Raw genomic sequence first — 14,423 nt, 5'->3', positions numbered from 1 at the left:
TGTGATAATATATATTGCAACTATACATGAATTCAATTAATTAATTTGTTATGTATGTGTGTAAAATATAGAAATTCTTTGTAATTGACTGATTTCATCTATTAAATTGATACTATATATGAATGCAATTGATTAGCTTGTCATATATGTGTGCAAAATGTATAAATTTATTATAATTGACTTATTTCTTTGATTAAATTGAGATATATATATCTTAATTTAATCAATGTGTGCAAAATATAAAAATTCATTATAATTAACTGATTTCATTGATTGAATTAATATATAAATATATATATTGTTACTATATATGAATGTAATTGATTAGTTTGTCGTGTATGTAAGCAAAATATAGAAATTGATCATAATTGACTATTTTTATTGATTAAATTGATATATATATATATATATATATATATATATATTGCTACTAAATATGAATGCAATTGATTAGTTTGTTATGTATGTGTGAAAATATAGAAATTCATTGCAATTGACTAATTTTATTATATATATATTACATGAATTCATTGAAATTGACTCATTTGAGTAAAATTAATTTGGATTCTGGATTCTCAGCCGGTTGCTTTTGAAGAGACAACATCTTGCATGCATCGGTTCTACTAGAACCATGCACACCAATGATTTTTAATACTAACAGAGAGGAAGCAAAGGAGTTGTTGGATCGAATGCATTTTCGCAAATTCTTGAAGATCACAACATGAAACATTAGTCACCCCCTCTTAGAGGCCGTTGTGCAGTTTTGAAATCCGACTACCAATACATTTTGAAGATCTTGAGATGACCATCACGTTAGAGGACGTGGCACCAATAACCGGACTGAAGTGTCATAGGAAGCCAGTTAGTGGATAGCAGTGAGGAAATTTCAAGCACTTGTGTGATATTTATTTGCAAGCAAATAATGATATGTTCAAAGCCGATAAGATCAAGTTTTCATGACTTAGGAGCTACCATGACCCTAGTAAGGCAAGGAGGATAAAAGTAAAACTAGCGTGTGCTGGAGGGGTGGGTGGCATTAAGGTGGACAAGATGGTATGAGTATTTTTGTTTTACTTCTTTGGCTCATGCTTATTCATCGACACTGATAGGAAGTCAATTCATGCATCGTACATCGAACTATTGCAAGACCAAGATCGCGTCAATCAATATGCATAGGGGAGTCACCACACTTGCATACATATATGCAAGTTTGAGTAACACAAAGAGTGGAAGAAAAAACCTTACCGGGATATTGGTGTTGTTGAAGGTATTTATTCATTCATTATACCTATTTTTTTTATTTGTAGTTATTCTTATACATATTGTGTATTAATCTTTGTTAATCATTGTTATACAAGTTTGAATATGAGAGCACATGTCTATTGAAGGGCCCTAGATACGACGAAGACACCGGCTTGTCGTCCATGGAATGTGCCACTAATAATGATTTTTTAGCCATCCAGTATGTTGCATGTTCTTCAATAATAAAAAGGGTCTTTCAGGGGGAGAAGAAAGTTGGAGGGAAACATAAAGAGCGTGAGTGGATCGGAAGAAAAGTTGACTCTGGTACTTGAAGAAATTCGTATGCTGCAGAATATGGCATGTACTCAAGCTGGCTTTCTGGAGAACACAAATATGGCCATGGAGGAGCTATGATCACAACAATCACAAATCCTCAACAGTAGAAATTCATTTGATTCTTTTTTGTTTTTTTGTATATATTCGAAGAAGAACCTGAGTGTAACTAATTGACTAAATCATTGATTTGTATATAATGTCATTTGAATGTTTCTATGAATGAATTTTTATATAGAGTTATTTGTTTGTCATTCATTTATTTATAATGTCATTGATTGAATGTTTAAATGACTTAAATATAAAATTGAAACCATTGTTGAATGTTTAAACTAAAACCACTCTTCTTGCACTTTAAATGATTTGAATGTTCCAACTAAAAACACTCTTTAATTATTTGTATATTATATCATTGTTTATATGTTTTCAAATCATTTGAATGTCTATTTTCTTACATTCATTATTATTTGGGTTGCTATATGCGACAGTCTACAATGGGTTTATATATGATTCAAGAAATTGGCAAAAAATATTTTTTTTTGCATATTTGTCATAATTTTGCAAATATTTAAGAACGATATTTGTGATATCTGGAGATACACAAATAACTTCCTGCAAGCGCGTTCAATATATGTGAAAAGTAAGATATTTACAAAATTAGTGGTAAGTGTTTCACAAATATATTTTTGTGAAATATTAATGTATATGCGAAAGAATATGATATTTGTGATTTTGGTGGTTTCGGTTTCACCTAGATTTCGTAAATAAATTTATGCGAGTTTGTGAGGTCTAAATTCGTATAAAAAAAAACCCTGCCATTTTGGATTTAAGTGGGTGTTAGACATATTTGATTGACGGTACAATTTTATATAAAAAATGCTTAAATTCGTAGTTGTGAAGGGTAAAAGTGCCCTAACAATGTTGGGTATTTGTGATTTTGAATATCGAGAGAATATAAAAAATTAAAGGGTTTTTAGAAAATCACACCAAATTACACATACAGTATGATCATTTTTAAAAAATAATAATTGTTCAGTCGTTAAGTATGTACTTAAAAAAAAACATCGCCGATGATTTCAGAATACTCGACAATGAATTTTTGTCAAAAAAGTCACCACCGAGAAGCAGATTGGGGACCACTGGTTGGGAACCATATAGAATCCTAAAAATTTATGCAAAAAAATCCCTAGAGTACAGTGTTTCAGTTTTTATACTCATGAAGTTCGTAACATATGTGCGAACTTCATCAGGTATGTGTGATGTTTTGAAGTTTGAGAATAACAAGAGGTGCATAAAATTAAGTATGTTCATAACATGTGTGATGTTCCGAAGTTCGAGATTAACACAAAGTTTGCACATAATTTTATGTTACCTTAATGATGTCTCAAAGAAAAAACATGTGAAACTCCTTTTAAGTGAGAGTTAGAGTTACCCAAAAAACGAAAGAATATATCACTCAAACTTCGTCAATTCCACACATGCAAGGGTTAAAAAGGTTATAATGAAGTTAAGTATTTGTGATTTTGAACATGAGAATAGCAAAAATTTTGGAGGCATTTCAAAAAATGCATCATATTTGTCTACAGTCACTTCCAAAAAAAATATTGGTGCTGCCACATAGTCAACAGGTTGGACCTGATCCGCATCAAGACAAAACTTATCAGAATCTGATGTTGAGATGCCCATACCGAGTCCAGGACTGATTTAAGCAGGACTTGATTGATTTGGATAGCAAAAACCATACCTGAAGTAATTTCAAGCAGAAATACACTCTCTCTCATCCGGCATAGTCACAAATATCGGCATATTTTTCAAACTCACAATTTTATTGCAAGTTTTCTAAGGCCGATATAATGCCATAAAATTTGTGATATTTTTTAATATCACGTTTTTATCACGATAAAACCGGTTTTGGGTTTTCTATATTATTTATATTTTATGTTTTATAAATTTCATTTGTCCAAACATTTTCCTGATTTTTTCTGAGAAAAAACAAATTTTTTAAAATATCATCAGATTTTCCGCAAGCAGAGCTTCTCGAGAACGAGATTTGTGACTATGATATCTGGCAAAGATTGTCCTATAATAGTTGACATAAAAGTAATAAAACGTGATAAAAATCATATAAGCCATTTACATCGGACAGAGAGGCATATGAGGAAATGGTGACTAGCGATCATGGAAAAGAATATTAAGGCAGGCCCTTAGAGAGAGAACACATAAGAACAGAACACAACCAAAACATCTTTGCTTCTAATTTGAATGATATACAACCTTATTTAAACATGAATATCAAAAGATGCTGAGAAACATATCTGGTAGTGATTCCACCATAGAGTTCTCTAGACAAGAACACAATGTTTTCCCATACAGAACCATAATTAACAGATTTTTGCATAAAAAAATGGTGTTTGTATCCAACTTCAATGTACCCTCCAAAGTTTGATGAGTTGGAAAAAAAAAAACAAGAACATTCTCCATTATTTACTTCAGAAATGGACTATGGAGATGAGGTGAAGAATCACTTTTTTTTTTAACCACCGAGGTGGTATCCCATGTGGTAAGCGGGGTCCTGTGTCAAGCTGAAGACCCAGGATCCAACCCCTCAGACACATGGGGCAGATGTTCTGGTAGGGGTCCGCCTAACCCCAGCTTGCCTTTCAAAAAAAAAATCACTTTTTCTTTTGCGATCCAGTAAAGCACTGAAGAAGGTACATTGGAACATTTAAAATTTAAATTGGTTTACTTGTTTATGTATCAAGCAGTTTGGTGGAGATTAGTAACCTGTATTCTTTCCATCACGTAACTGTGCATTTTTAGAGGACTTAAAGGTTTCTAAGAAGGCCCTGGCATTCTGCAATTCTTGCCTCCGCCGTGCCTTATCCCACTTGTGCTCGTCAGCCAGTATCTCAATTACGCGCGGCAATGCTCGGCCAGCAGCATCAGTGTCAAGGAAAGCAAGGCGGCTTCTTCTAGCAATAAAGTCAATGGCAGATTCACAGTACTCATTCCGAGCACAGTATGCCACCTCAGCCTCTAGGAAAGGGTATCCATGAGCAAGCCCCTTGCCCAGATTTTCATTCTACAAGATTGATCAAAAGAGTTGGTTAGCACTGTGTTTGATAGCTTTCAAGAGAAAGATTCTCATTTTAATTTTTTAAGCATTCACAAACTTCCCGAGATTTTTCACAAGAACTGAATGAAAGGATGCATGATCTTCCCATCATATGACATCTGAGACTAACATAATGCTTTTATTTCCCTCTTATTCTGATAAAGGACAACTAATCATGTGCACAGAAATCACAAATCACTTTAAAACATGGTGACAAGTACAAACCCTCACACTCGACACATGCGAACAAGCTTGTCAGGCGTGCTATTTAACATAAAAGCACAATTTAAATGATAAAATAACCTTGGCCATATCACCATGAAGATAAAAATAACTAATTATGCACCATAAATGATGAGAAGCCATCAACTTTAATCAGGAACATCACACAAATGACATTGTGGACATCTTTGACAAGTCAGTATGAGTATTTATTGCAATTTTTTTAAAATTAACTGAATACACACATAGAGACAAACCAACCTGTGCTATACTTGCTACCCTTTCTGCCATTGTGCCATACGCATGTGACAAATGCTTAGCCACAGCACTGTCAATCACCCCTGGAACAATTTTTCCAGAGGATGTCTTCTTCATGCGTGTGTATTGTTGGGCAAGCACAGTAAATGATGCAGGATCATAGCCATCTCCACCAATAATGTGAAGATTACGGGTAACACAAGAATTTGATGGATTCAATTTCCCAGCTTTTATAGCTAAATTAACTGCATCCTCTGCCATGCTGAAAGCGAACACAACAGGGTGAGGGATAACATACACTAAACCAAGGGAAAGTCTTCCAAAGACATTCAAAGAACCAAGGGGAAAACACATCAAAAGAAGGCATTGAATTCTTGGCAGTGAATTGAAGAATATATGTCAAAGAATAGTATCATAAAATAATATTCTAACTATTAAAAATTACAGATCAAAACCTCAAAGAAACCAAAAAACAGTGCATGAAGTGCAGTATCAAAACAGACTAGCTGGCACTCACGTAATCCAAAATTCAATGCAAGACACTATTGTGATACCTTGCTTACGTATCATTGAGAAGTGCATTAACATAAATACGGCAGTAAGAAGAGGTAATACAAAAGTGTGTAAACTATAAAAACGGGTCAAAGTGGATTGAGTCGATTGACCCACGCTAGCACTTCCGCCTAATAACTCTATCAAAGGTGATCCCACTACAGGGATAGCCTCAGGTATGCCAGTTACAATTTTGACTGCCCAATAACCAATTTGGTCCCAAGGTAAAGAATAACCAGTTACACCAAAGGATGCAGTCGATACAGCCAGAACTACACCCGTAACCCACGTCAATTTGTGTGGTTTCTTAAAATTGCCTGTGAGATAAACACGAAATACGTGCAGGATCATCATTAGAACAATCATACTTGCTGACCATCGATGAACGTTAAAACATTGCAAATTTCATTGTCTTTTAAAGTTGGCACAGTGGTGGAGTCCATGAAACTTTCTGGAACCTAGAAACACTTCGCATAGTATTTTCAATGTTGTCATTTACATCGACAAAGTTTAGCAGATATACTTACAAGATTGCATGAAGAATTCATCCTGCCATGCAACGAATAGCAGAAGTCATCAGATATGGATCAAACTTATTAAAAATTATTTAAGAACTTTGGTAGTGATGGTGTGGTTGTAAAAGTGACGAAACTCACATCAACTAAAATGAAAGGTACTTGAAGCAAGCAAAACTGAAGAGGCAATTGAGGTTTTACCTCTTAATAAGACAGTGCAGCTTAGTACCAAAGGGAAAGGGCACATCGAGTGCCATTTACTCTTGAAAAGAAAAAATCTTAGGTATTTTTTCTATCCTCTGTTAATATTGCATACTAGTGTAGTTGCTTCCATTGCCCTTTATGGCTATCAGAAAAGCAGCTAGAAGACCCAATGTGTGAACAGAAGATAGTGTTTTTAACTCCAATCTACTGAAAAGATAGTGATGCACCTATCAACTGACGCGCATGAGAACCAGCTTGTATTACAGATGATACTTTCAGGAGAATGCCAAAGCCTTAAGAAAAGTTCATCAGTAAAAGAAAGGTTTGCAAAGAAGGAAGATTCAAGGACAGGAACGCTTCTTTCATCTAACAGCTATAAAACATAACACAAGGTTGTTAAAAAATGTATATATATATATATATATATATATATATATATATATTAATGTGTAACTAGAGTTATGATAGGATTAGTTTTCCTTTTTCTAGTTTTCTTTTTCCATTCTTTTTGGTTAAGAGAGGACTAGTCAACATCAGTTGACTAGTCAACCTAGAGGGCCGTTGGACCCCCAACGACTCTCTCTTGAGCCCCCTCTCTCGTGTATAAATATGGGGTAAAACCCCACTATCATGTATGCATGGTCTTGATCAATAAAATATTATTTTTTATTTTTTGTGTTTGCTCCTTTAGTGGGTGTTTGTCTATGAGTCCATTTTGTGGCTTGTGAATGTTCTTTTGGTTCTTTGGTAGAACTCTTTCAGTGTCATTGTTTTGGTGAATATCTCTTGGAAGACCTTGTTGCCTTTCATGGTATTAGAGCCGGGAGATCAAGCTAATCTTTTGGTGCATTGGGAAGTGTTCCCTTCAAGATTTTGAGATAAAGTTCCTTTTACAAGTCCATTTAAGTATTCGTGAGATTGTGGTACTCACTTTGAGGAGGAGTGTTCGTGCTGTTCATTGGAGATGCTCTCTTGGTGGTGGAGTGCTCGTGTGTTCGTGTTCTTCATTGGAAGTGCCCTCTTGGTGGTAAAAGTATTTGTGATCCTTTTTGTTTTCCTCTCTCTCCTAGTTTTTTCCCTTCTCTCTATCTTCTTTTTACTCTGTTTAGCCCTTGTAAACATGGATGACAATGATAATGTCACCATGAAACCCATCAAGTTCAATGACACAAACTATGTAACATGGGTTCATATAGGAGAAAGGGTTTTGGGGATTAATGGATGGGTCTGATTCCGAACCCAAGCTAATTCATACTAAGGTAGAAGGAAAAAAAAAGGTACATCTTAAGAAAACCAATACGAGAAAAAATATAAAGAGTGGAAAATAGAGCATGCAAAGATCATGTTTTGGGACATTAGTAGTGTTGACATCAAAAAGTGCTTGAGTCTAGCGAAATTTGAACATGCAAACCAGGCATGGGATACTCTTTTAAAGACATTGCAAACATATGCAATTTACAAGACAAAATAAGTATTATGACTCAAGGAGAGAAAAGTATTAGAGAATACTTTAGTGAGTTGTCCAATCTTTGGAATGAGTTGGCTCTTCTTGAGTCTAGATAGCATTGTCCCGAAGACATAGAACTCCGCCAAAAACAAATTGATGAGGAGCACTTCTATCAATTTATTAATGGTCTAAGACCAGAGTTTGAGTACCAAATCGGCTCTTCTTCATAGAGGGAAAGCCCCTTCTATTGAAGATACTATTAAAGAGCTAAATGTGCAAGAAAATAGACTAAAAAAGAAGATGTCTAAAGATAATGATTTTGTCCTAGCCATTTCTAAGTCAGGAAACTATGTCCATAATTACAAACCACCACATTATAGGAGACCAAACTATAAAAAGTAAGACAATGAGTTTGAGAAGAAATAAATTATTTGTTATTATTGTCATGAATCGGGACATGTCAAGACATATTGTCCTAAACTAAAGAGGCCTTATGAGAAAAAGGTAGCCTCCGTTACTCAAGAGTCAAGTGAGCTCAAAGCTACACAAGAATCATCTATTGGGAGCATGTCCTTGAAACTCGTAGAAGCACTTCAACCTCTACTCAAAGGAGCTTCATCAATCAAAGTTGCGGTCTCTTCTGTTGGTACCTCTGACCCCAATAAATTTCTTTGGCTTCTTAACTCAAGTGTCTCATTTCATACGACACCAAATGGTGATTTTTTATCTTAATATCATAATTCAAGTTGGTCAAAAAAATTTACTATTGAGAGAACATCTCTTGAGATAAAGGGAATCAGAAATTTCTAAAATATTTCAAAAAAGTTATCTATTCCAAAAATTAGATATATTCCCAAATTAAACCTAAATCTTTTATCTATCCATCAATTATCTGACCATAGGTATAATGTTTAATTCTCTTCTATTGGTTGTCGAGTACAGGATCGCTAGTCAGGAAAGTTGATTAGAGAAGGTTATAGAGAAGGCTTATATTACATGGATTTTTTGGAAATAGCCAAGAATAATTTTTGTTATAATGTTCAGAAACTGGATTTGGATTTATGGCATAAAAGATTTGGCCATCCTAATGTATCCAAAATCCAACAATTTTCAAATATGGAAATTTTTTTTAATCTTGAAAATTTTACATGTGAAGATTGTATTCTTGGCAAAATGAAAAGATTGCCCTTTCAAGAAAGAACTTTTGTTTCTATTTAACCACTTGAGTTAGTGCATTTAAATGTTTGGGGCCAAGCACCTGTTATATCTAAAGGTGGGTTTGCATATTATGTATGTTTTGTTGATGATTTTACTAAACACACATAGATTTATTTTCTTAAACACAAATCTAAAGTTTTTTCATACTTTCAAATATTTTATAATTTGGTTAAAAATAAATCTCAAACAAGTCTCTATCTTTCTTTATCAAAAGAATTTAAAGATTACCTAGACTCAAATGGTATTACACATAAAAAATCGTGTTCCTACACTACACAACAAAATGGCTTGGCCGAAAAAAAACATAGACATATTATAGAAACCACAACTATGCTTATTTCAAATCAAGTACCTAAAGAATTTTGGGCCGAAGCCACATTAACTACAGTTTAGCTTATTAGCATAATACCATTTGTTTCCTTAAAAATATATATCACCAGTTGAAAAACTTTTTAAATTGATCTCTGATTATTCCATATTAAGAGTTTTTAGGAGCAAACGCTTTGTTTACACTGATAAAAATAATAAACTTTCTCCTCGTGCTACTCCTTGGGATATGCAAATAACCAAAAAGGCTATAGATGCTTTTACTTTAAAAATAGAAAATTGTATGTTTCAAGAAATGTCCTTAGAAAAAAAATGATTTTTAAAATCCTAAAAAAATAACTGAGTAGTCTTTTCTGTTTGATCTAATTCTAAAGTTTGATGATTATGATGATGATCGTGATGAGGATCAGAAAATCAGAAATTATACAGTGAGTGAAGAAGAATCTCATAATAATGAGATAAGTAAAGAACAATCTTGAGATCAAAATTGTATCCAATATTCCAAGAGTAGTAATTCTGAACATCCATGTGCCCTTGAAAAATATACTAATAATTATGCAGAAATACAAACTACAAGGTCATTAGAGAATCAAAACCACCAGAAAATTTTGTGTCCTATGAGTCATTTTCACCTAAGTATCAAGCTTAGGTTGCATTGATACATTCCTATATAGAACCCTCAAACTATGTTGAAGCAAAGAAACATCTTGAATGTGTAGAAGCCGTGAGGGTAGAATTAGATGTTTGAGAAAAGACGAATACTTGGAATGTCCAAGATATACCCCTAAGAAAGAAACTCATAGGTAGTCGATGAGTATATAAGATAAAAACCGAGAGTGATGGACCTCTTAAAAGGTACAAAGCTAGGTTAGTTGACAATGGATACTCCCAAGAGTATGGAATAGATTATGAAGAAACCTTTGCCCAGTTGCTAGGATGACTACAGTTAAAACCAAGGTTGTCCGTATTGTATGATACGATATGATACATATTGTTACTTTTGAAGTTTATGATATGATACAGACTCATATCGTGATACGAGTGTGTATCATACCCGTATCAGATATATCATATGATACACCCCTGTAGCGTGTCGTATCGTACGATACAACTTCGATGCACTTTAAAGAGCTAAAAAAAATTTTATTTTAGGTTTTAAATACCTTTTGAGGGTCAATTTCTCCATTTGTCTAGAAGCCATTAGAAGTGCATTTTCACTTTTTTTTTCACCCAAAGTAGGTTAAGGTAAAGAAAATGCATTTCCACCATTTTTCACTCAAGAAAATATGTTAAGGTAAAAAATCTTTATTATGAGTAAAATTACAAAGCTACTATCTAAAAAAAAATTGCCTCGAGGGGCACTGCCCCCTACAACTCCTCCAACAAAGATGACATCAGATGATACAGCATGGCATGGGGTACTCAAGTAATGAGTGAAAATCAAATGCAACTATTGCCATAATATTTTTGTTTATGTAGTATTAATATGTGTATTGACTTTAAAGAATGCACGTTTTTGAGTTCTCAAGCTTTAATGATATTAAAAATCTTAGAGACCGGCTCAGAGCATATGTTTGAAGATCAAGAGCACCATTCAAGGAAACAACGAATAGAAGTACTTATTAAAGTCAAATGTAATGGGGTTCTTAGCTTGTATTTGCAAAGTTACAGTAAGTCATTGTAAGTTTAAGGGGGGGTGTTAAGATTAATGTAACATTTTATATAAGTATATATATACATATATATATATATATATTGTTTAATATATATATAAAAATAAATATTATGTATATATTATAATAATATATATTATATATTGTAAATATATATAATATATATGTTGAGAGTCAAGTCAAAGCCAGTTTGACTTGCTCTCAACGGCTAGAATTCTAGCCGTTGGGAGCTCTCTCAAATTCCTTAATGAGAGTGGACTTCCCCTCTCATTTTCACTCTTCTTCTTCTCTCTACTTTTTTCTCTTAATCCTATGTAAATAAGGGTGTGTGTGAATGTGTAAGGGTTGAGAGAGTGATGAATAGTATTAGGCTTGTGTGTTGAGTGTATTTGCAATGAGGATTAAATGTAAATTTCTTTTTGTATTTTTAGTGTCAATTATGGATATTGGATAGTGTTATTCATTCACCAATGTAATTTTCCTTTTGTATTTTTAATGTCCATTATGAATAGAGTTATTCATTCACTATGTGTCCAAATGTATAATGTTTTGATTCTTAGAGTTCATCACAAAGTGCACTGGAATCCGTACCATTTCATAACAGTGACTTCCTGCACAACTCTATGTATTGGGGGAGTGGAACCGAGGAGTCACCCGATCATCAGACTTAAATCTCATGTTTTAACATGCAGTCTCATATGTCATCATAGTACAGATAAATGGAGGTCCTTTATCAATAACGTGAACACCTCATAAACATAATTTTGCAACATGGCCAGATAATGGGCAGTGCAAAGTAGCTTTTGCAGGCAAAGAATAGGCAGGGTTATCACCTCATTACATGAGCATGAATGAAAGGTGTTTGTCAATTATGCAAGAATACACCAGACCATAGTAGGAAACTAGTATCATCTCAAAAATAGAAGTTGGATCTCATGTTTACAGTTGTCCTTGGATGGTTAAGGGGGAAGGATGCATTTGTAGAGAATTTCTGCAATATCATGTTCCATTGTTATAGCCAGCCATTTAGAACACTAAATGCCCCATTAGAGCTTTGTAAAGTCGATGGCAACTGTATGCATTGGAAAGAAACCTCCTAATTGAGATGGAAAGCCTTAAGGTGGCATCTGAATTATTATGACATGAATGAGAGCATGAGAAAAACCCAGGTTGATAATTCAAGGGATAAAAATAGAGTATCTAAAGCAAGAGATGCATGCAAAGAATTGTTCAATACCAAACTCAATATAGAGTTTTCTGTACTCTTTGTCAATCCTATTTTATGAGCTATGAACCTGTAATGAGAATTGTCACATCATATACTTGAATATCGGAACAACACACAAGGTCAATTGCTGCCCTACTTCCTCTAGGATCTCCATCTTCACCATTTCTCTCTTATAGTCAACGCCTCCACCAATTAATTGCCATAGATGACTACAGTGATTACTTTAGTATTTGGGAACACAAAAAAAAATTGTCAGCCAAGCTTCAAAAGTAGTGGTATTTTAAATAGTATTGTTCAATAGCAACTGATAGAAATGACATAAATGTTAAGATATACATATACATGTATATACATGTATATGTATATATGTGTTTATTGTTAACTGAAATACCCATTAGGGATACTTCGGTCTTTTCTCTGTAATAGGTGTCAGCCCATTAGGGGTTGACATTTCTGCATTTTATTTCATGTATTTATTTTTGTCTTTTTCTTTTTTTACCTTTTTGTCTTTTTCAGATTTGATGGGACAACTCCATATAGCTGTTGGAGCTGCCCCAACAGCTATATTTATGACTGTTGAGTGCAGCCACAACAGCCATATTGAGCTGCACCTCATTGGCTCCATTGTATTATAAATTGGCCTCTTGTGGCCTTGTATTCCGAACTCATTCTTGAGTGCTTCTATGCAATAACAAGTTTGTAGACCCTTGTGTGGATAGTTTCGTGATTCAATCAAGTATTTTTACTTGATTGAAAGTGTGTTCTTGCATGTGTATCAGATTCAATCCACTTCATTACATGGTATCAGAGCTTTGGTGGTCCAAAGGCAAGTTTTTTGAAGAAAGTTCGTGATAATATCAAGATGAGAATCATATGCTTAGGGGATACAACAAATCGAGGATTGTTGTAATGGGAAGCGTGTCATCTCTCAAATAAGTACACGTATTTCAGTTTTTTTTCTTTCTTCTTCATTATCTACCCTTTCTCTTAGCCTTGTAAGGAAATGGAGAATGAAAGAGAGGTAATGGTCTCCATTCCCGTACGCCTAAACGATACAAACTATGTAATGTGGGCATCCATAGTTAAACACAAAATATGGGAAAAGGGATTATGGGGTTTTGTGGACGGTACCAAAAGAGAACCCAAGCTCATTCTTACAAAAAATGAGAATGGGAAAGAGGTTGCTCTTCAAGGAGAGGAAATGGGTAAAGTCGTTTCCGATTACGAGAAAAAATGAAAAGAGTGGAGGATGGGCCACTCCAAAATAATTGGATGGCTCATCAATAGTGTGGACATCCACAAATGTTCTAGTTTAGTGAAATTTGATTTCGCTAGTGATGCATGAAAATATCTTAAAGACATGTATAGTTTTAAAGATATTGCACACATATGCAATGTCCAAAACAATGTGAGAATCATGACCCAAGGAGAAATGAGTATTAGAGAATATTACAATGCACTTTCTCTCCTTTGGGATGAATTGGCTCTTCTTGAGCCAAAATGGCATTGTCCTTAAGATATAAAACTCCGTGAAAATCAAATTAAAACGGAGCATTTCTACCAATTTGTGAATGGGCTTAGGCTCGAATTTGAGGGAACTAAATCAGCTCTCCTTCATAGAGGAGGTGTGCCATCCATAGTCGAAACTCTTGAAGAATTGACTATGAAAGAAAATAGATTGAAGAAGCCATCCACTTCAAAGGATGAAGAAACCATGCTTGCTATGTCAAAGCTCGGTAATCATACTAGGAGTTATAAACCTCCTCACTTTGTGAAAAATGAGAATGGGAGAAATCCTAATAACTATGAGAGGAATGACAAAAAAGGTGGCAAAATCATATGCTATCATTGTTATGAACCCGGGACACATCAAGAAGTTTTGTTCAAAAAGAAAGAAAGAAGATCACCGAGATGATAAGAAAGTTGCTTCGGTGGAAAGGAATGATGTTGACAACTCCAAATGCATTGGCTCCCTATCTTTAGCTCAATTAATGAAGGCGCTACAACCAATGTTCAAAACTCAAGCTTCTTCCTTTTTTAGAGCGGCCGTATCCACAAGTGGTGACCCAGGTAAGACTTCTTGGATCTT

At 34.3% G+C, this 14,423-nt stretch overlaps 1 protein-coding gene across 1 annotated transcript in view; it reads right to left on the bottom strand.

Annotated features, from left to right (window-relative positions):
- Window positions 1–3,797: 3,797 nt before the first annotated feature.
- Window positions 3,798–14,423, bottom strand: part of LOC149813445 (glycerol-3-phosphate dehydrogenase SDP6, mitochondrial-like) — a 35,526-nt gene continuing 24,900 nt past the window's right edge. Inside the window, exons 5-6 of the mRNA XM_089992213.1 lie at window positions 5,174–5,432; window positions 3,798–4,657 (exon numbers count right to left, since the gene is read on the bottom strand). Coding sequence (XP_089848339.1) covers window positions 4,352–4,657; window positions 5,174–5,432 — 565 coding nt within the window. The 3' untranslated portion in view covers window positions 3,798–4,351. The remainder of the gene's footprint in view (window positions 4,658–5,173; window positions 5,433–14,423) is intronic.

This window comes from Nuphar pumila, chromosome 16 (genome assembly GCF_984573655.1).
Source record: "Nuphar pumila chromosome 16, dmNupPumi1.hap1.1, whole genome shotgun sequence".
Taxonomy (NCBI): domain Eukaryota; kingdom Viridiplantae; phylum Streptophyta; class Magnoliopsida; order Nymphaeales; family Nymphaeaceae; genus Nuphar; species Nuphar pumila.
Note: the sequence above shows the minus strand (reverse complement) of the source record. Positions and strands in the feature narration are given on the sequence as shown.